General features: G+C 40.7%; 1 protein-coding gene across 1 annotated transcript; it reads right to left on the reverse strand.

Annotated features, from left to right (window-relative positions):
* Positions 1 to 6,733: 6,733 nt before the first annotated feature.
* On the reverse strand, positions 6,734 to 17,454 carry LOC137867133 (sperm-tail PG-rich repeat-containing protein 2-like). Its single transcript, XM_068703569.1, has 3 exons — positions 17,388 to 17,454; positions 8,888 to 9,053; positions 6,734 to 6,879 (listed from the first exon to the last, which is right to left on the reverse strand). Exons 1-3 carry the CDS (start codon positions 17,397 to 17,399, stop codon positions 6,734 to 6,736), a joined length of 324 nt encoding a protein of 107 aa, XP_068559670.1. The 5' UTR covers positions 17,400 to 17,454.
* Positions 17,455 to 23,168: the final 5,714 nt, after the last annotated feature.

The following is a 23,168-nucleotide window of genomic DNA, read 5'->3' on the forward strand; positions in this document are numbered from 1 at the left end:
TTCTACCTGAAGAAGCTACCTCTTCTATGTAACAAAAGCTCTCTTTTTCTCTCCCCCCCCCCCCCCCCCCCCCCCCCAGCCTCCCAGCGCACATACACGCATCAGTATGCCAGAGGTACCACAGAAGGATTTAGGCGCATTGGCGGGGCCGCTCAGATCTCAGTATTGATCCTAATGGGAAAAGGGTTGCGGGTTCAACTCCAGGTCACCCTCAGGGTTGCCCAGGAGGTCGGTAAGATGTGGAAGAGCTCTTGGAAGTGACGACACCACCGGCATAGCAATAATAAGGGAGATTATGGGATGTTTCACTAGGTCACAGAGGGGAGAAGGAAAAGGGGGGGGAGGGGGGATCTGTGCGGGGAGTTGGCGATGATGTTATTTGGTATGTATGTAGACGTGTTCAAGCGTGCACATAAGCACAGAGGAGAGAGTGCTGGATGCAAAGTCTTTCCCACAACACACATACAGTACATGACACGACAACACAAGCTTCATCCTAAACCTGAATACACACATGCCAGCAAAGCAAAGGAGGCAAATTCTCTGCTGGAGCTTGCAGAGATTTGCACGTTCACCACACATAAGGAGAAGCCTTTGTTTTGCTACACATACATAATTCAATAGACAGAAACAGAGTGTCCTCATATCTGAATCTTTAACAACAAAATAGGTCGTTCGTCAGTGCCGCAACAATAATGATTCGTAAGACTGCTGTCTGATCGGCCACCTCTATGGGTAAGGTTTTCTTTAATAAAGGCCACTAAGACTCCTTGGTGGGGAAAACATCGGTCATTTTAAGCGTAGTAGTTTAATACTGTTGTTTTTTTGGGTAAACCATCATGGGGAGAGAATGATCAAAACACCTTTTTATAGGAGGAATATGGAGTAGTTAGGTCAGCCGTATAGTCCCTATGCAGTTAGTCTACTTGCTGTGCTTACTTTCGGTCAAAGTTAGTGTGACATATGACCACAGAGTTATGAAGGCCACATTTAAGGGAAATAGTACGTTCCTTAAACTTCAGAATGAAGCTTCAACTAATATCAACTATCCACCAACATTTATTAATTGACTTCTTTATTCCTATCACTTCAATACTTTTATATATGTATTTAAATATATTCTAAACACACACACACACACACACACACACACACATACTGTATAGTCATGCAAACTCCTGTGTTAAGTTATGGTTTCCAACTCTCCAAACTCACACAAAAAGAACAAACAAACACAGAAAGTTTGTGCAGTGTGGGTGTGTTGAATATAGATGCAGCCATGCAGAGATCTTTTTTGCATTTTAAATTATAAGGGATATTACCCTCGCTGCCCTCATCAGAAATAATGATGAGAACATGATGAGGTGGTATCAGGTGGCGGTGCTTCCCACTTAGAAGAAATAAAAGTGGAACTATAAAAACTCTTCACAGGAAGGAAGCACATGTAGCGCCATAAAATACACACCCTGAGGAAAGTTTGATGAAATGTCAGCTTTGGTAAGGACACCATCTGTTCTAACTCATAATGAATATCACATAACTTGAGCTTCTTGTTTTGGCTCTGGATGTGCTTTGCACTCTGCAGGCTTATACATCAGCAAAGATCACAGCATTTAATTCATATTTGCTTCTGCTTGACGTCTGCTGCCGTGTCTTTTTATACTCCTCTGTTCCATCCACACTGTTAAATTAAGCCCAACCAATAAGAGCCGACATGTGGTGTGCACGAGAAAGGTAATCGAGCCTCCAGAAGTAGGTGTCTCATGTGGTGCATTTAATGGAAACACTAAATGAGCCCTCACTGTGACCTAATGCCGCTCAAGTAGATAGCTATATGACATTACACGCACATGTTCGGGTGGATGCATATGCGAACACACTGATGCTGAAATAGCTGCTATGCCATTCCGCGGCCGTCTGTTTCAGATTGCAGGTCCTCAGAACACATTTACAGCTGTTGAATTTAACTACCCTCTTCAGCAGCTCGGTTTGCTGCTGTCTGTCTCTCTGCTTCTCTTCTTCTACCCTTTGCCACCTCCTTTACATCACTGTTTCACCTCTGCCCCTGTCTCTCTCACTCATCGCTACCATGCCACTCCCTCTGCCGGCTCGTCTTCAACCCTATCTTTAACTCTCTCCCTCTCTGCACCACTTTACCTCTGTATGGCCTATGGTGTCGTGTAGATTCACAGTCACGCGGCTAATTAAAGAAAGGAGAGCTTAGACATACGTCACACTGAAGAATATGAGAACTGAACTTCTTCAAGCTAAATTGATCCACGACACGTCAAACAATGCAACACATATGGATGAACTCCTAATCAACACCTGGGCTCAAGTCAGAGCTTGCTATTTAGTTAAAACACTTGTAGTAAACACTAGTTGAAACATATAAATACAACCATATTTAAATGTTGCACTACTAATATGAGGTGATGGGATGTAAACACGAGTTGATGTTAAAAAAAAAAAAAAGACTGAAATTGTCACAAATCACATTAGAACGTGCATTGTTTGTGTGAAGGGAATGTGTCTTCCACTGTTTCTACCCATCAAGTTCGGTTTGACTCTTCATGAAGGACACCAGAACGGCTGCTAATGTCTTAAGTGACTCTACAGGTAGCTTTTTGAAAGTTTGAGAAAAGTAGCCTGATGATGTCATCAGCTTGAGGCTTAAAAGGTCTAACAGAAGGCGCGTGTTGCAGACTGTGTGGAGTTTGAAAGTGATGGGTACTTGTCAGGCTGGGAAGGTCTAATTAAGAGACTACCAAGTTGCCTCATGGTAAAAGTAGGACCCGGGGACATTTTGGGGCATGTCTCATACTTGGGTCTAAAAGTCAGGATATGGATATATGCTGCTTTGATTCTCACAGATTTTTGCATTCTTTTAAAAATATGTGCCTCACAAGCCCCTCGACGGTATGGAAGTGCAATATACCATAAATAGTACATTTGCAAAGACATTTCTGCTGCCATTTGTAGTTAAAGAACTTGTATTAGCTCTACTTGGATGTGCAGTGGGTTTTCTGGGTATGTTTCTCCTTCCGATTATCATCTACAGTCCTCCAGTACACACAATCCTGTTGAGGGGGGCTGGGGCCTCCTCAAGCTCACATTGGGAACACTGGAAAGGTAGCCAATCTATCAAAGGGCTGAAACATTGAAACAAACTTGCTTTTACTTATACTGGGAGGAAACTGGAGCACCCATATGAAGCCCATCTAAGGACGGGAGGAACGTGCAACTCCACACAAAGAGCCCTCGGCCAGCCAGGGCCGAAGCATTGTTATTAGCTCAATTCCATAAACTAACCCATTTTTTACTTTGTGCCAATTATCTCCCAACATTAACTCTACACTCTGCTTTGACTGAAGTGGCTGCAGACAAACACTTGAAAAGCCAAAATGCAGAATTTTGATTTTACTTTAGATTTAATGCCCTGTTGGATTATGTGTTCAGGAAAGGAGAGGGGAGGATTGTATGAGATACTTCAACAGTTTTACTAGCTGCTGTCAGTGGAAAAGCCACAGTTTCCCCTTAAGAGAGCAGAAATGGAGCTGAGAGACTGAGTGAGAGGCAGAGAGGGACGTGTAAAGTAGATAAAGAGCGGAAAAATACAGCGTATGGTGATGAAAGAACAACCACCAGCATACGTCTACATAGGGTGATAGAGGTTTTAAAAATGTATGTGGAAAAAATATGCCCTGCATTCTGCCAACATTACTGAGGCTTACTACTTACAAAGTGATGCACGCTGCCACACTCACACACTGGGACATGCTTTTTAAAGTTAAGATTTAAGCATGTACCTAAAATAATGACTATTCACACTGATTATATTGCACAGGATGTCTTTTCTTGTGGTCAGAAAGAAAGAAGCACAATTTCAATTGGACACGAATCTCTCATGTTCCTGTACCAAAACAGAAATGGGTCACAATCAGAAGCAGTTCCATATTGCACAGAAAAGACAAAGAAAAGAAACAATTCAGAATAGCTGGTGGATGGAGGGAGAGAGAGAGCTCTGCAGAACAGAGAAAGCTGTGGAGCAATGAACTTCATAAGACTGAGGTGAATTTCAGGTGAGCTGTGGCTCTTTACTGAAACCTGATGAACTGGAATAAAGGATGGGGGTCAGGCTAAGCAATAAAATGGCACCAGAATTGGCTGCTTTTCTTCATGCATCAAAATCACTGGCTTATTAATCAGCTGCATGGCTACCAGCTGACTGGTATACCGTCCAATCATATCCAAGCAATTAAATGCAGCAAGAACACAAAATGTTCCTGTACCAAAAAGGACATGCATCAAAAACTGTTTGCCTTGCTAATTTATAATGCAATTTCCATAGAAAAGGGGGAAAATGGATGAAAGAGACAGACAGCATATTCTGAGGAGAGAACTGGAAATAGCTGAACTTGATAAGTGTAGTTGAACCTCTAGTGAGCTGTTGCTCTGTACTAAAACCTGATGAGGTGGAATGGAGCATAGTTTAAGTTCAGGCAGCACCAATGTCACGCTTCATTCATTGGCTGTTTGGCTACCATCTGACTGATGTGATGTCCAATCATATTCAAGCAGGTGTACAGTGTGGCAAGTATAACCTTTGTCATTTGTCACGACTACTGTGCTTCACTGTATAATTTTTCCCAATACATGATTGCAGTGGTCCAAAATTCTGTCATGAAAATGAAACATAGTTTAAATAATCTAGGTTAGAATGAAGGGCAGTAAACCTATCAGAAAACAATCAAGATTTTTTTGTAGAGCCCAAACCATATTTCTGACCAGCCAAATAATTATATTGTGTGTACCCAGCTATAGCTACTGTAATTGTGAGGAATTTAAGTTTAGAAGTATAATAGTATGATTTAAAGCACACCTAAAGAAAGTATAAAATATCATATCACAAAATATTCACTTATGTAATGTATAATAGGTTTACAGTATATTCACTTGTAAAGGATAGTATAGGTGTAGCATATATTACTTACAAAAGTGTTAAACCACACAATCTTAATCAATTGAATGTATTAGACTAGAAGTATATTAATTGACTGTTTAGAATAGAGAGGGCAAGTAGAGGAAGGGCGAGAGTTTCAGAGTTTTTCATGACCATATATGGAGATGAGATGAGTCGGAGTGAAATCGGCGCCGTGGGAGACAGGACGATGGTCAAGCGGAGCGTCGGATGGACGGAGCTTTTACGAGGAGGTGGACCAACGGACATTGCCAGGATCATCACTTGGACCAATGGAGAGCATTGTCTGAGGCCAGGAGGAGACAATTGAATCTTAGCCAGTCACTGAAGTTGTTACTAGATTTTGAATGTAAACCACTGACTTTTGGGTATAAAAGCATTGTTCGAAGAGACGTTATTCAGTTCTTGGCGATCTTCTTTACTGTAAACTGGCGTTTGTTGGCCGGTTGGGGGGGAGAGTGTTTGAACTCGGTTTCGCGATTCCTTACTGTCGACAGTGTAATTCAGTTTGTAACTGTTTTTTAGCATTTGTGAATTATTAAATACTTTTTCATTGTAAGCCGGATCCAGCTGATTTTTGTTGGCGTGACTTCGTTGCTCAAACAACAACGATAGAGCGAGAGGTCTGCGGCCTCCTGTGAGCAGAGGTCTCACTCCACCACATAATCCAAACAGTTGCTTAACGGTTTTTGCTTAATAACCATAAGGAATCTGTGAGAATGAGAGGAGAGGGACATAGAGATGGAAACAGGCAGAGAGCCAGAGACAGTGAACTGCAGAGGGATGACAGAGGGGAAAGTAGAGGGGATAAATCCACACAGACAGCAGACAGATAGGGAGACAGGCAGACAGGCAGAAGAGAAGAAAGAGCCCTGTGATAACATTACACCCATGGACATGAACATGATGATGAACTCTGTAGCGAGGTTTAAATCAAACTCAGTGGTTTTGTCTTTGATGTTCACCACTCAAAGTCAGCAGGGACTGGAAGCAACATTAGCTCTTTCAATCATTCCACACGCACACACACACACACACACACACACACACACACACACACACACACACACACACACACACACACACACACACACACACACATACACACACACACTCCTGCAGCTGTAACCCAAAGCTGTAATTCCTATTAAAACACAGAAATGGAGCAGGAAGAGATTAGGTTCTGGTATGGTTCCATTACAGCTGTATTATGCCTCTACCATAAAGTGCATTTGTCTCTGTCAGCAGTCTAAGGTGGCTGCATTAAATAACATTACACTTAATAAAAGATGCACTCACTTTTCACACTTTAATTTAACCAGGCAGGTCAATTAAGTACATTCTCCCACAAAGGGAAAAGCTGCCTAAAGCAGGAAACTGCATCATTCAGCCTTGTGTTGCATCAGTGGAGATTGGTCGAAACCACAGAAACTTATTGAAGTTTGGATTTTTCTTACAAAGCAATCAATTTCTTCCGCTCAGCTCAAGGTCAGAGAGAGAAATTTGATAGATTCTCTGAGGATCAAAACATGAGATAATGTCAGCCATATATCTGTGGCCTCTCCTGCATATGCCAGACACACAAACAGGGTCTGTGTACGCACACCCACGTTTCATCCTACTCTCACTCTTAAAATTAAAACCCAAGGACACACACATCCATACCTACTGCTGAAGTCAGTGCACTTTCACTGGATGTCGGCTGCTCAGGGACTCATGTACACTGGGAGTGAGTTGGGAGGTAAGAATGTTTCACGAGAGCAAAACTTTAACAGCGTTACTGTAACCTGCGCCTGGTCCAGGGTTGGTGTCCGCAGAGACTTTGAATCGATCCTCTCTGGACGAGATCAGAGCCATTTGTGGGAAGGATTTCACACTGGGGTTGTACTGGCCAGGGCCTGATGAACACATGCACACGTAATTCACACCCAAATACATCCTTTCACATTTAGCTGCTTTAACAGAGGCACATACGTAAGTTCTTCAGACACTTTAAGTTGCATACTGTGACCTTCAGTGAATGCAAGAAACCGGAGGTTTGAGCATCACAGGGTTTTTTTCACCACGGCTACTCATTCACGATTTTTAAGTGTTACATTTGTGGGTTGAGGTAGGTGAAATACTTTTGGTCCAAGCTAAAGCCTCAAACTTTTTGCACATTCTGCCTTGGCAATGCTAATAGGTCTACAGCAAAGCAGCTGTGGCAGATAATGTAGAATTGCTGGTATTTGAATCAGCCATGGCATTAACATTGGGAAGAATTATTTTGCTCAAGGTTTAAAAAATGTTAATGCTTTTCTCTATTATGTAAAAAGCTAGCCTGACGTTTTTCTCCTTGTCATACATATTGGACAACAAAAGTCACAGCAACGTGGGTGCATTGTAGAGTATGAATCAGAACTGAGTTGACAGGGTTTGCCAGCTTTTTTCAAGGGATGCAGTTTAATGTAACTGAAATTGTCTGAACTATGATCAAAGCTCAGTCTACCAGAATACTAAACCGTCCCGCTGTCCAGCACCAAGATGTGATAAACTGTAGAGATCGACTCAAAAACTTTACAATACGAGATTACAAATAAGTTTTGTCTTTTTGAAAAAGGTGTCCATGTTATGGATATAGATTGAGGCAAACACACAAGCAGGTGTACAGAGATCCATGTACACACACACACACACACACACACACACACACACACACACACACACACACACACACACACTCACACACATGCTGATAAGATAACAAACAAGCAAAGAGGCACAAACAATCACACACACACACACACACACACACACACACACACACACACACACATACTCACGGTGCTGCAACTAAAAGCAAACCCCTTGCAAAGCCATTTACATTCAAAGAACTAAAAGACTATTCTTAAAATGAAGACACTAAGCCTCAGGGGTTTATCCATTACAAAACATTGCTACCATAAACCGTTTATATTTAAAACCTCAACTGCCCAACTTTTCGAATTATAGAAACAACTTTTAAAATCGATTTTGAAATGTTTAATGGAACCCAAGGCTACGGATTGTATTCTGTCCGTTAAAAATGATGATGAGGAATATAAGAAAAATAATCCATCTCTGGTCCGACACAATGCAGCAGGTGTTTGCCTGACCTAAAAGGTAACTGCAGGTCCATGACTACAAAAACATATAATTAAAGGACACATACCAAAAACACCTTGAATCACTATTAAAGTCACAGACCGGTATATGAAACACGTTCATTCTGCAGGGACTCTCACTCTAATGCGCCTGGGTGTTTCAAAACTGTTGAACAGTTAAATGCTCTTACTCTATGAGAAATGTGATCACAGGGGACCCGGCATTGATGAGGAATATAATGTTCCATAATGTTCCATATGCTGTTGGCCTATTCATAAATGCAAATTCAATAATGAGCAAAACAATTGTATGTGTGTGTTGCTATACACATATCAACGTGTGTGTCTCTGTATGTGCGCATGAGTGTCCATATGCTTGTGTCTGCACATCTGCTTCAGTGTGTGTGTGTGTGTGTGTGTGTGTGTGTGTGTGTGTGTGTGTGTGTGTGTGTGTGTGTGAAGAACAAACACTATTACAAACAGTCCAAATCTATTTATATGCAAATTGGATTTTGGTTAAACGGTTTGGGGTGCCTCATGGGTTGAGTCCCTTGGTGAAATGGGGCTAGTCATAAATTATCCAAGTAAGTCATGAATCTATCAATTTTGAAACAACATTTTTCAATGAGTGTGTAATTGAGGTAAATATTAGGTTAGAAGCCTGCAGAGATGGAGCTAATTGGACTGTATTATGGTGGAAGGGTGAACTGTACAGTTTTCAAACAAAGAGATGGATCAGTTTCTCTCTATGTGAGGCTGTTCCGTATGTGTTTGTGTGTGTTACCTGGTACAGTGGGGTCACATTGCAGGAAGAAATGATCCCGCAGCGCAGCAGAGAGGAAGCAGCTCTGTCGTCTCTCAGCTGCTTCATTTCGAGGTTCTAAGTAAGAGCGGCCATTAGCCTTCTCAAATGTTTGACTCACATTGTAACTGTTGGGTGGAGGGGTATCCTGCAGAGAGGAGAGGAGAGGAGAGGAGAGGAGAGGAGAGGAGAGGAGAGGAGAGGAGAGAGAGTATCTAAGCTTACACTGCTATGCGTTTGTAGTCTACAGCCATGCTAGCCGCTCTGTGAGGTTAGCTAAATGCTAACAACAGCATTCTAACATGTTCAAAATGGCAATGCTAACATGCCGATGTTTTTCAGGTATAGTGTTCCACTGAAACCAAAGGGAATGTTCTAGTTTTGCAGGCATTTGGTCATGAACTGAATTATTCGACAAGTCTTAACATTTTGACCACTGCATCATGAAAGCAATAGTCAGAGGATTACCAAATGTATAAGGATACATTGTCTGGGAACCATGGATGTATGTCTACTCAAGATGTTGTACCAATCCTTGCATTAAATGTTGAGGTATCTCACTGAATAATGCAAATTTGAACCTGCTGGTGGCGCAATTTTAAAAAGTCAGGAGATCACCAGAATCATTACGATTGATTCTCTGGATTCTCTCTCCATTCAATAGATGTTGAGACATTTCAGTATGAAAAAAACACATCATTTCTTTTCTTTGTACTGGAGGGAAAAAAACTAAATGATGGTGAAGGCAACAAAAGGTTGTGTCACCTGACACCGTCTGTCTCGGAAATGTCTGACAATGTCTGACAAAAACACACACACACACACACACACACACTTTATTAGATTACACAACTGACAGGTCCAGAGTATAAAGGACACACACTCATTATAAATAACAAATGACCCATTCACCCATCTGTTATCAAAACACACTGTCAGATATGCTACAATATCACCCATGGGCACACACTCATGCATGAATATCAGCGTAGGCAAGGACATACAGTACATGTCACATCATTTACATGCAAATGAAGACAAACACACACATACACACACTGATATCTCCTCCATAACGTGAATAAGTGGTTGTCTCAAAAGCTGTCATTATGCTGCTTCTCCACAGAGGGAGAAACAATGACAGAACATATCACAGGTAATTTCAGATAAATAGCCCCCATAACAAGGCCATTACATTCTTAGTTGTTAATGAACTGCTGATGATTAAGAGCTAATTCACAGACGCACTCAATCGAATGTGAATACAGTATGTAACGGATCTGAAAAGGAAAGTGGGTGAATCACGTCACCTGGTTAGAAACTTGCTTCCCCACTGCTGCAGAGGAATCTCAGTTATTGGGGATTTGTCTTGTCGGTGGGTCTTTGAATAATTGATGGCGAAAGGCTGAATATAGCTGCACGATCCATTCATCCTAAACATAGCAGAGCTGTCATTTACCTCAAACTGTCATTTCCCGACCGCTGTTTCCGCCGTCTCCTCCTAGGTAGCTGTCCATCTTTAATCATTGCTAACCCCGGCCATTTAGCTTTTCATTATAGACACAGTGGGAGGAAAACGGAGGCAAGCACAACATGTGCACGGCAAAACGACCTCACACATGCACACACACTCACACACATTTTGCAGGCACACACATTAAGACACAAACAAATTCCGTGATGTTGAAAAAAACTGTGGAAAATAAGATTAATTGAATGATGGTTAAAAAAAAGGGTTGTTACTGTTACTCATGGTGGATTCTATACTCAAACACACACACACACACACACACACACACACACACACACACACACACACACAGAGACACACACAGGCACCTGTAGGCACACATCTGTCACATATCTCTCTAACAGTGCAGAGCAATCATCCTCCAACCTCTGCAACAGAATGTGCCCACACACACACCTGTCGAGGGACCCTATGGTCCATAATTAAACCTTAACATGGGGCAAACCAGTGTTCTCAGTCGCAGTCGTCGCATATTGACAGCACTCTGGTTGACTTTAATTACACACCCTTTACATTTAGACAGTTCTATGCTTATCTTGCTACATACACACAGCGACGCACACAAACGCACCTTTTCCTAACGATTCCGTCACATTGCCCTTGACAGTCTGAAAAATACCTGAGTGCATATAGTGTACTGTAGATGCCAGATACACATTTGTGGCAGGCAGCCAGTGACGCAGAATAACTGAAATTGAATATTGATGTCAGGCTAGCACCAAGACAGATTGTCAGACCTGACAGTATTTTTAAGTTGTTTTTTTTAAAGTTTTAATAAGTAAAGCAAGAAAAAATTGTATAACTTTATATTTTTGATGCATGCTAGATGTTCCAGTCAATCCAAGATATAGAACTACCCATCAAGCATACTGTGAAAGGAAATCATTAAATCCTGAAGTCACGATAATAAACTAAGAGTTAAACACCAAATTAATTGCTGAATTTGCTGCCTCAGATACGATACTGTAAAGAGGCACACTGTGCTTAAACAGTGTTGAGTTCAGCCAAAAATACAAATCACATGTCGAAGCATGTTAAAACAGGAACATAAATCATTCTTATGAATCCTAGGCTATATATAAATATACTGCACAACTTCAGTTGTTGTTCTGTCTAAGTCATCTATCAAAAAACAAACAGATCAACCTCTTTAACCCGAGCGGACCCTTTTTAGGGTCCTGTGGCGGGGGGGTGCGGAGAAAGTTTAGCATTCAGCGTGAATAAGAATGCATTTATAGATGATGAATATAATGATGTCGCATACCTGGTTAAACTGCAGAGACTGGGCTACAAAGTCATGTAAGCCGTTTGTACACACTCCAAACACAACTCAATAACAAACAAAAATTTGTTGAATCTAAAAATTTTCAATTTGTGCTGTGTGCCATCTTCATTTACTCATAACCAGTAACATATATACTGATATTTACTCATCTGAACAAATCTCACAAGTGTTCCCTTTATTATAACACCAAAATTATTAAAATACAGCTTGTAATTGCAGAAATATACTCTTTTTAGTATGGGTATGCAATTTTCAAGCAGAGACCTAATAATAGGGCTAGGGTTCTTAAACGTAATGATATATTTACCAGCCGGGAATGCGGCGCTGGTATTTTGTCAACGCGATGGCTTCACAACCGTGCAAGATGAAATCCCGAAACTTCACAGGTCGGACATACTAATGTACTGATGGACAACCCGAGAACATAATGCCTCTGGCCACAGCTGTTGCCGATGTGGAGGCATAAAAAACTTCAAGTCACAAAACAGTGCAGCTGCACAATCCCCAAAGTCATTATAGTAGGCTTCCCTGAGCAGTCGGCAGCTAAATTTCTCCTTCGATAGTTTATTCATGAAAAGTGTACACGACTCAGAGCCGCTACCTTGGCCAAGCACAATGAATTTGCAGGAAGGACTTTTGTCAATTGCTTTGCTTTTTGTTTTTCAAACGTTCTATCCATAATATTTAGTTTCTTGTGTGAGTGTTTCTTTTTTTTGTGATACATTTTTTTTTTTTATTGATTTTCAAGATATGCATTAAAAATCAACCATACATTACAATGAATACATACATGCATGTGTGATTGTTTCTTGTGCCTCTTTCAGATTGTTTATGTACTTTTCATTGTTCAAAGGTGATAAGTATCGTCATGTGTCTTGGACAATTAACAATATTTACTACTTATCCCGACGAAACATGTGTAATGCATTTGGAAAGTCCTAGGAGAGCCAAATACAACAAATCTCATAGGGATGAGAGCGTTGGTGTCCATATCTATTAAAAAACGTTTTTCAAATGTAATTTTCAGCTTGATATTTATATTAGTTATCCAATATTCTGCCATTTCTAATTTTCTAAACAAACACCAATAAACGTACGGACTGTTTTTACGGTGGAAACTGCTAATAGTGAGAGATTGTGTAAATGCATCAAATAGCATGGCAGAGAATCATTCCCATACAAATGCTGTTCAATCAAGTAGTCTGCTTAAAGTGGAAATTGTTTCGAACTATGGGAATTATATTTCATAACTTTACCCCCATGATACTTCATGATACCTCGCGGTAACTCGTCTGCTTCCGACTGGTGCTACGTGCCCATTGAAACCATGACAGGAGAGGAAGTCATTTTCTCTCAATCAAAATCGAAGCTTATGACAGCAGCGAAACTTTCCTCAGGCTACCTTGTGTAGTCTAACAGTCATGGCTGCCGGGGATGGAGACAGAAAAGGAATGTGCACAGAGAAAGCACCTGGGATGTAGCCGCTCTTTGAAACAGCAAAAGCTGCGTTTCAAACAGATCCACTATATTATGAAACATTCAATAAAAAGCAAAGCAGCCCTTCTCATTAGGCACTACATTGCTGTCTCCACCACTAGCAGCCATGACTGACAAATGTAAATTACTTATAATAATCATAGGCTCATAGTGATCAATTTGACCCAGAGGGTTCCCGCTGTAACACTAAATAATGAGCCGTATCTGGAAATTATTTAAGACTATTCATGTGCATTCTGCTCTCACCTTCTTTTACAATCAAGTAAAAAGATTATTTCTGCAAGAATCAACAACAGATCACACTATAGCATCCTTTACATCCGATACGAAATGCAAAGCATATGCCCAGTTAAATGGCCCGCCTCATAACAGTTTAAACAAAACAAAATGCAAACGCAAAGTCAGATGTTACTTGTTGTCTTCTTATAGAATGTCTTCCACACCAAGTTCTCTCACACTAATGGCCACTCAAGTACACCTGACAACCACCATACTAACGATTTGGCTTAGTATGTACAGTGACAGCTTTGACTAATGGCCAGGCATAAAACATGAAAGAGAGAGAGAGAGAGAGAGAGAGAGAGTTTGTGTGTGTGTGTGTGTGTGTGTGTGTGTGTGTGTGTGTGTGTGTGTGTGTGTGTGTGTGTGTGTGCGTGTGTGTGGGTGTGTGTGTGTGTGTGTGTGTGTGTGTATGCGCGTTACCACCACATCCCATTCTTCATCTTCTCATTACTCTTAAAACCTTTCATTCTTCCACAGAGAGCAGAATGCTATTTTCAGACTGTATTTCCATATTTCAGATCAGTGTGCTACAGATGATATATATTCGATGATATATATTCGTACTGTGTGTGACACCTTGCTATGTTCTGTCCACATGACACCCATGACTTTTTCTGGTTGTGTTGTGTTGTGTTGGGAAATAACTGAATCTAGTCTGAGGCTCACATATGAGTCTTGTTGGGAAGTAATTAGTACTTAATGCTCCAAGGCTATGAGAAAGTTCTGCAATTTTTTAAAAAATTATAATCCAACTTTGCTGTATTTCCACTTTGAAAAGTTGAGACAAAAGTGTAAAGGTCCTTCATGCTTTAAAAGCTGCACATCCTTAAAGGTGATATGTACCAGACTGGGGGCATTACTCCACTATATCTTTGAATGGCAAATAGTTCTTTGCTACTATATTAATGTTCTTAAAATCAAATGTAGCACCTTTAAACTGGCCATTGCACCAACTGCATTTTGTCCTCGGTCTTCCAGGCATACTAGCCAGATAATGAACCAGTTGGATATCCCCATTGAGAGTCTAATAAATAATAATGGTCACTTAAGATCTGCCTCTTAACTCCACAGTGTCACATGAGGTTCATCTGTTCATATTAATAGTGAAACTTATTTGCAGGAAAGGGGTGTGACATATTAAAAAGTGTGCACAAATACTGCACAATGCAAAAAACTCCAAAACGCGTGGTCACAGCTTGGTGTCCCATGCAACTTAACAAATGTTGTGATATCTGTTAGAGCCCTATCAATACCATTATCACTCAAGATGTGATAATAACATGATTACAAAACAAATCACAAGCATGGCACATAGAAAAAAATGCTGTATGACACTATATTTTCTTAATTAAGCCTTTTTCATGTTTGTGTGTTTCTTCATCTTATGTAACAAAATAGATTGCTAGTATTTAAATGAAAAGTGAACCCAGCATTTGTTTGCTTGTTTTCCTCTCAAAATAGACTATGTCGTTCTGTGTCATAAGCACAGCTGGTGTCTCATCATAGAGCTTGATAACCATCTGTCTGATTTTAGTAGTGGAGGTGTCATAAGGCCTTAATGAGGTTTTAGACAGGTCTTCAATACAGATGGAATGACAGAGCGAAACCATATGGGTCCCATTTGCTTCCTATTCACACTTTATAGGCAGCAGTTATTCTAACAATTTGCTGACGGCTACAGTTTTCTGCTGTGTTTAGTATTCTTGTATATCTTGCTTTCTCCTTCATTGTATACCCTTGCGTTATACACTCGTCTTCTCTTTTGCCGTTCGTGCTCCCTATAGTCTTTCTCTCTCCATTACCTTTTTATACCTACTGCTCCACTGCTTTATCTTTTTTTGCACCTCACTCTTCTTGTAATGGTTCAAAAACTCCATCCTCCCTTATGTCTATCAAATCAAATGTATCTTTGCAGTCTCGCTTTTTTGTTTGCGTAATCTCTCTTCATCTCACAAGTGCTATATTTGTCTACTTTACGTTCACATTTCTCTCATTTCCCCACATCTGATGTTACATGTACATGTAGACCTAAGCAGCTAATCTGACTTTGAGAGGAAGGATTGGATTCCGGTTTGGATCTGAACCACGGTGAATATAAACTCAGACGCTTTTCAGCCTACTGAAACTGTCTTCCTGTGACTGATTTATATACTGTAGTAATCAGTAAGTTTGTCCGTGGAGCCAGGCCAGTTTAGAGTCATGTATAAACACTGACACTCACAGCTGGGTCTCTCCTGAACCACTAGCCATCCAGCAGAGGTCCAGAAGGGCCTGGTTGAGTGACCGCCCAGCCCAGGCCTCCTTACATCTTATTGGGCTTAGCTCTCCCCGTCGTTCCCCTGGCCGCCTGCCTGGCTGACTGTGTGCTTGGCTCCTAAAATCATCACCTGCTACTAAGCAGCTGTCCATAACCAAACACACACAAAACACACAGCTGCTGCATAAAATGGGTACATGCCGACACCTGCATATGGGTGCACAAACGCACACAATGCACTACACACACAGCTGCCGGCCACAGCTGGTGTCCATACCTTGGACCGAGAAATGGACATGTAGGCGGGCACATGCAAACAGCGGACACACAGCCGCTTACACCATGCGCCTACTTCATCCACATGAGTGGGGTGAAGAGAGCGGAGAGAGACTGATTCATTCACACGCAGAAACAAAACACACATATGGAGCACAATGACAAGAAAACTGCAGAAGATATAAATACAGCATATAAGATGTATAATAGGATGAAGAGAGAAAATAGATCAATTTCAAAATAAAATAATGAAACTGAGAAAATTGGCAGCAGAAGTAAAAGTCAAGCCTCATAATAAACATGGACAATATCAGATTAAAAGGACCAGGCCTGGTATTATTTCACTTCCTCTAATCCAATCTAAAAGGGGAAAATAAGTTTTTAATTTGTTTAAATACTGATCTCTATTCTGGGCAGTGTCGCAGGTCCGGAGGCATCTGCTGACGATTCCATTATTCTCAGATAAATAAATACAAATGGGAGCCAATCTGTCACATGCCTCTGAAGATTTTCAAAAGCAGGTCGATACAAATTAAATTTGACGGACGGAGCACATGGCTGATTCTGACACCAGACAGAAAAGGTGCATCCGAAAGGCTTCATTTATCAAAATGATATACTGTAGAAGTAGTGTATGACAGCAGCTACCTGCTCCTCTGTTATCTTAAGCATGGCACTGGATTTAAGACGGGGAGAGAGACAGACAACAGATGAAAGACGACATTATCTCCTTTGTGTATGTGCCATCGTTTTCCAAGACAGAGAGGGGAAAAAATAGAAATCAGTTCAGCTTACTTAAAACAATAAACACAGTTTGCTCTGACCCAAATGGATTTTCTTCTATGCGGTACGTTTGGAACACTTTCCTCACTAGAAACAGGAAAGCAGTTGGTGGTTGTTTGCTCAAATAAAACGTGTTTCTTCTTTGGAAACAGTAGTTTTCATTAAGCATATGCAAATTCTCAAACTATTTTCAATTCTGTACTGTTTACGTTGCATACAATAGGATGGACTCCGCAAAGGCTTGCTCTGGAGTTGTGCGAATGTGCGAGAAATCATGCAGCTTTTATCCACCTTCACTTGTAAAATGTCTTTTATTTTGAGTCAAGCTTTTTGAGGAAGGGCTGTTTTTCAGTTCACTTGTTTTATAACAGCAAGACAGCAGGGAGGTAACAATAACCAGGACTTCACAGCAAGAGAGGAATCGAAGGAAAGAGAGAAAAAGAATTTCACAGAGCGTATGTGATCTTTTCCTCCAAGCAATAACTTAGAGAGCATCCACACATCATAAAATCTGAAAGTGCTACACAGACAAGTTCTCCATCTGTGCCCTGTCACACATTTTAAGACTCACCTGTTCATGCATGCGTCCTCATTTTCACGTGTATTCCAGTCGCGGAAGCTCTCCGTTTACCTTTTATGTGGTTATTTACTTTCACTTATCTTTTACTTCACCGCCCATCGCCTTCCCCATGGTGTCATTGTAAATCAAGACAGGCTTGAAACAATGTGCTAGTGTCATTATGAGATGTCAACATAATATTTCTATTAGATATGAATCACTTAATATAAACTATCCCACTCAAGCCAGGAAATTAAGCTTACCACAAAATAATTAGAGGGCAGGTGAGGTCAGATGCGAGCATTCTCTCCCAGCTCCCAAAATCTATATTTCTTTGGTTTACCTGCCAATAATGAAACCTTGCGAAAATATTTGACATTGAACATAAAAACATGTTAACATGAACCATTTTTGGTGACTCCCTGACCTTTTCTCTGGAATCACCACCGGGCAAAACTTTCTATTTGTACACACGAAATATAAAACTCTCATGAGAAGACTGCCATGAAATTAACTGAGCACATTCATTCATAAACAAATGTAGTTTTGGGGCATTTGCTGAAATAACCGAGCCGTCGTTGTTCTTGCGAGGACAGTCTCCAAATTGCTTTATAATTTGTTGAGAATGTTTATGCTCCTAGGGGGATAATCTGCTTTGACTTTAATGACACCATGACCTTTCCTGAGCACCACCATCAGCACAAAGATTAGTTAGGAGTAGAAGAATCATTTGTTTGTTATTTGTTATGTGTAATTCTGTAATATGAGTGGACCTGCAGATTTTTATTCAGACACTTCTATTTACTGTAAAGGGAAATTCATTCTGAGACACCAACGGGAGACGCATAGTGCAGAATAGGCAGAACAAAGTTGTGCTTAAATTATTTAAATGTATGTTGCATCTTGTTCATCTTCATCAGCTTTTATTCGGTGGACCTTTCTGACTATTTTTCAAGTCTAAAAACTGGACACATGAAGCAAAAGACCTGGGTTGAGACAGCTTTGACATGCAGGGACAAGAGGCTCAAGAGTTTAACATCAAGAGCATTTTGTTCGATTGCCTCCACCCTCTGCTTCAGAAGTTGCGCAGGAGACGGGCTTATGATGTTGATGGTGTCAGTGTCACATGTGGGCCCCGCTGCTGCGTAGGTCGCTGAAGACTTACTGTGTGTTCAGAACGTGAAGTGAATTTTAGAGGCTGCAGTAGAAAGATGCAAATACACGCAAATTAGCCCGGGGCTTAATGAGTCCCCTTCATAAACGTACAGAGACAACTGACACCAAAGGAGAGACTGAAAGTAAATAACGGGGGTTATTTTACAGCTAGCATACAGTTAGCACATTGGCAGTTTTGGGCTAATAAACACTGCAGCGATTCAGTGGTCAAATTCATGTCACTGACACAACACACACTTTTAAGCCGTGTTCAAACAGACACCAGAATTGTAGCCACCTCATACATTTCAATGAGGCCACTGCTCTGTCAAAAACAAAACAAAAAATAACTCAAAGCAGTGTTATCCAGCAAAGCTCTGTGTTGAGCAATCACGTACGCAGAAGCGCACATTCCTGGTAGATTAAACTGCTACCGGTCACCTCGCAATCATTGCAATGGAGGATAAAATGATTGTTGCCATGATAATTCTCCAGAAGTGTGAAACCTTCCTCTTTGTATTATAGACAGCTGTGCAATGTTGTGGCTTCTGATAATCCTTCAAACCCGTGAAACTATCGCCGAGTTTCCATCAAGAAGTTCCTGGTAATTTTAGTCCGGGGACTACTTTCTCAAGGAACTAAAAGCTTCCTTCAGCTCATTGTTATCTGCGTTTCCAAAGACCTGTGAAGATTAGGCAAATTAGTCCGCTGCCGTATTAAAAAGCAGCATGACACGGGACGAGGGCTGCTGGTGGTCGCAGGGTGAACACAATCTGCAGCCTGCAGTTCAGTCGGCCCGCTTGTTTCATCTAAAAAATAAAAACAAAATCCTGGGTTTTGTCTCACTGCGACAACATATTTACTGCTGCCTTGTATTGCAGAGGAGGAAAATGGAACTAAGAGCTTATGTCTCCACAATAAATGATCTATTGAGTGTTTATTGGTTATCTGTTTGTGCTTTAAAATGTAACCGATGTGGAACAACCAGAGAACAAAATCACTTTCTTTTAGCTTCCTCACCCAATCTCGTCTTTCTTTAAATTAATTACAAAGCGACACAAAAGCCTAACTTTACTTTTAATGTTATAAAATAAAAAGGAACGCTCTCGACTCGTCCCAAAATGGTCCTTAATCGACACAAGAGTACTTCATCGATTTATGAAGGAAGAGAGTTGAAGCAGCGGTGCTGTGTCAACTCTTTTTTTGTCACACCACTACTCTGCTCCTCCACTCTGTTCTTCAAATCTTTCTGTCCATCACATTCAAGACATGTTCAGGAAAATATTAAGCAGAGCATGATGGCAGTGCTGTTATCAGAAGCCTCGGGGTGGAGGTGTCAAAAAGCTCTTCTTCTCATTCGGTCACTTAATTGTGCATGTGGAACTATAATATATGAGTATGCATTCATAAGCGCATGCATATATCTATACTGTATTTACACTCTGGGTACAGTTGCATAAACATATGTGCATCTATAAGTGCACATTTTGAGTGAGTCTCTTTCCCAGTATGTGTCCTATGTATATGGCCGCGCTCTAATTCTCACAGGGACCCACATCATCATCATTACCCTGACAGCTGACAGTAAAATCCATATCAAATCCAAAACTCCATTTTCCTGTTTTTGTTCCTTTCTTTCATCAGCCGACTCCCTTGTCTCCAATAAATGGAGGCTGCACCATGACATGCCATTAGCTGTCCATGGATATATCATAAAAATGCAATGAAACACAGAGACAAAAAGTCAATAAGTGACAAACTCAGGGCCGCTGTGTATTTTCCGATTCCAGATACTCCAGGAATATCTTGCCCATGGCATTACCTTCCGTGCAACTGTCGCGCTCTTTGTCTGACTCACGCGGCTTTTATTTATTCATGCCACAGACAACAATGCCTCATTTCTTCTCATCGTTTCCGTCTTTCTTCGTCTACAGGGTCAACCTTTCTTTACCCCAATCTGTCCCTCTTTCTCTCTCATTCCTTCGTCCCTCTGTCAATCTCACCCCCCTTTCATTCTCAGTATAATGTCACCTCCTGGATTTATGTCATTTGGTTCATTCTGCAGAGCAGGAGGGGGTGATGCTGTGCTTCAGTTTGATAAATGTATGTTTAGCAAACACTCTAATTATCTCAACCAGAGCTAATAGGATAGATAATTACACATTATACACAGAGGCTCTCTCTCTCTCTCTCTCTCTCTCTCTCTCTCTCTCTCTCTCTCTCTCGTCCTCTTTGTCTTTCCTTCATTACCTCCCGCTGCTTCTTCCATTCAGTTTAATCTCTCCTCTTCTTTCTCTGTCTTTCTCAAGACCATTGTGTGTGGTATCTTTTTCTGAGAGCAACGTGGTGTTTTTCCACTTGTAATTGACATTAATGAGGTTTCCCTTGACTGCGTCAGGCCTGGTGAATGATGTCTGTCTGCGTCGCTGGACCAGAAATACAATGGAGTAGCTACTGAATATGATTTGATGTTGTATATGGCTTGTAGCAAACTAGCATAATAAAAAAGTGGGAGGGAAACACAGCAGTCCAGTCTCCACATGTAGCTCACATAAAGTAGCTCCTACTGAAGTTATATTTTTGAAGAGAGGCACATCTATGGAGCTACCTCGCATACAGCAACACCTGACACGCATAATGCAGCAATCACAGCTATTTTTACCACTAAAGTACTTGTACTCTGAAACAAGTACCTTGTTACCTGTCAATTAGGGTAAGTATAAGCAATTATAAGCAAGTATACAATGAGTAACTAGAAAAATAAATACAAAAAAACACATTTGTTGCCATGGCATTGGAAGTCAGTGTATTATCTCCAACAGCGACAGTGAGAGTTGCCAAGTGAAGGATGTGTGAAGTGCCTCCTTTCTCTATTTGTTTTTCATTATTATTTTCACACCCCTGGCATATTATGAATCCTGCTGACAATCACTGTCAGTGATACATGTAATAAAAGCCATGTATTAATATTGTCTGTCTGATTCCATCAAGGCAGCGACACACTGCGGAAGGAGAATTATGAAGTGTTGTTCATTGTCAGCATAACAGATATTAGTGCAGATAAACTGAAATTTGTTTGACTGGCAGAGACATTATTGCTTGGTTACATCAATTTAACATAGCTTGCATGGAGCCAAAAGATTTGCTGGAGCAAGAACTTAATGTTGTCAAATATTTGGCTTTTGAATGAAACTGAAAATGGATAATTATTTACTGATGTTACTGAGGGTTATATGAGGTATTTAAAAATATTAAACTAATATAAAACCTTGCAAAAGCTGAGAGGGTTTGAAGTCACTTTTAGTTGAGCAATTCACATAAACTTTAAAGTAAATCTGTGTCACTCTATTATTTCACCTTTTGATACTAAAAGCATTGAAGCTACTATTGTTGTAGAAACCTGTGTCTTTGCATCTATGGATTTGTAAAACTGTCTTAGCGTTGCAACATGGAAACTCTGAGACACTGGTTGAATTTTTAAATATCCTGTCACATTCTGTTTTACTATTTCTTTTCATGTTCAACTCATGGAGGAGCTTGTGTACCAAATGATTCAAGATTAACTGAGAGTTGATGGATTACAGTGCAAATTTAACCCGCTGCCCACAATTAACTAACAGTGCACTTATAAGTGAAAGTGCACTTCTCATTAAAGCTATTGCCAACACCTCATTATTGAACCAACCCCCTTATTGACAACCCCTCACTCTCCCCCAGTATAACAATAGCCGTCCATCAAGACTATTAATCTCAACGTCAAAATCGACAGAGGCAGACATGCATTAGTAAAAACTGACTGACAGACAGACAAAACGCCACGTCAAACCTCCCCCCATCACTTGAAGGGACAAGGCAATATTTCACTGATCCATAGGAGAGGAATTCCACTGCCTCGGGGTAAAACATAGCTCCAAATTCAATTCCAAACTTATTCTCCCCCAGCGCTGCCTGAGGGTATCCCACGACCTCAGCAGCATGAAGGTCATTATCAGGAAGGGTTGGCCAGGAGGAAGGAAATGAAGACGGGAGATGGAGAGGAGGGAATGTGGTAAGTGGGGTAGGAAAAGGAATGAAAGAGGGATGAAAGGAAAAGAAGAGGGAGGAGAGAACACAACAAGAAAGAGAAAGACGGGGATCAGCAGATATACAACTGGGAAAGAGCCCCGGATTAGACGTGAGAGAAAAGTAAACTCTCATTTGAGATATGCTCTACTCATAATCATCTCTTCTTGCAGATCTGTCATTTCTCAACAACATGTCTGCTTCTTTCTTCTCCACAGACAGGTAATCAACTCCTATCAGATCCAGACCTGCAGCTAAAGTACAGATCCAACATAGCTTCAAATATTTGAACTAGTCGAGGTGTGTTTGATTTAGACTGTCAGAAATATAAGCATCCTTTGAATGAGGGCATACCACAAGATAAGAAAAATCGACTTAAATAAATCATGCCGTGCCTGTTATTCAAAATATATTTACCCATTGTTTGGAAATCTAATCCTTGTAGAGTGAATTTGGGAAAAGACAGATTTGTGCATGGAATAAATGATCATAAACTGCCACCATGTAAACTGGACCTTGCCTCAAAACAAAACAAACACTGAGAAACAAAAGATCTGGATAATAAAAAGCAGAGCA

Source organism: Cebidichthys violaceus, unplaced genomic scaffold, assembly GCF_023349555.1.
Source record: "Cebidichthys violaceus isolate CVI_PGR_0920_01 unplaced genomic scaffold, fCebVio1.0.p SCAF_9, whole genome shotgun sequence".
NCBI classification, from domain to species: Eukaryota; Metazoa; Chordata; class Actinopteri; order Perciformes; family Stichaeidae; genus Cebidichthys; species Cebidichthys violaceus.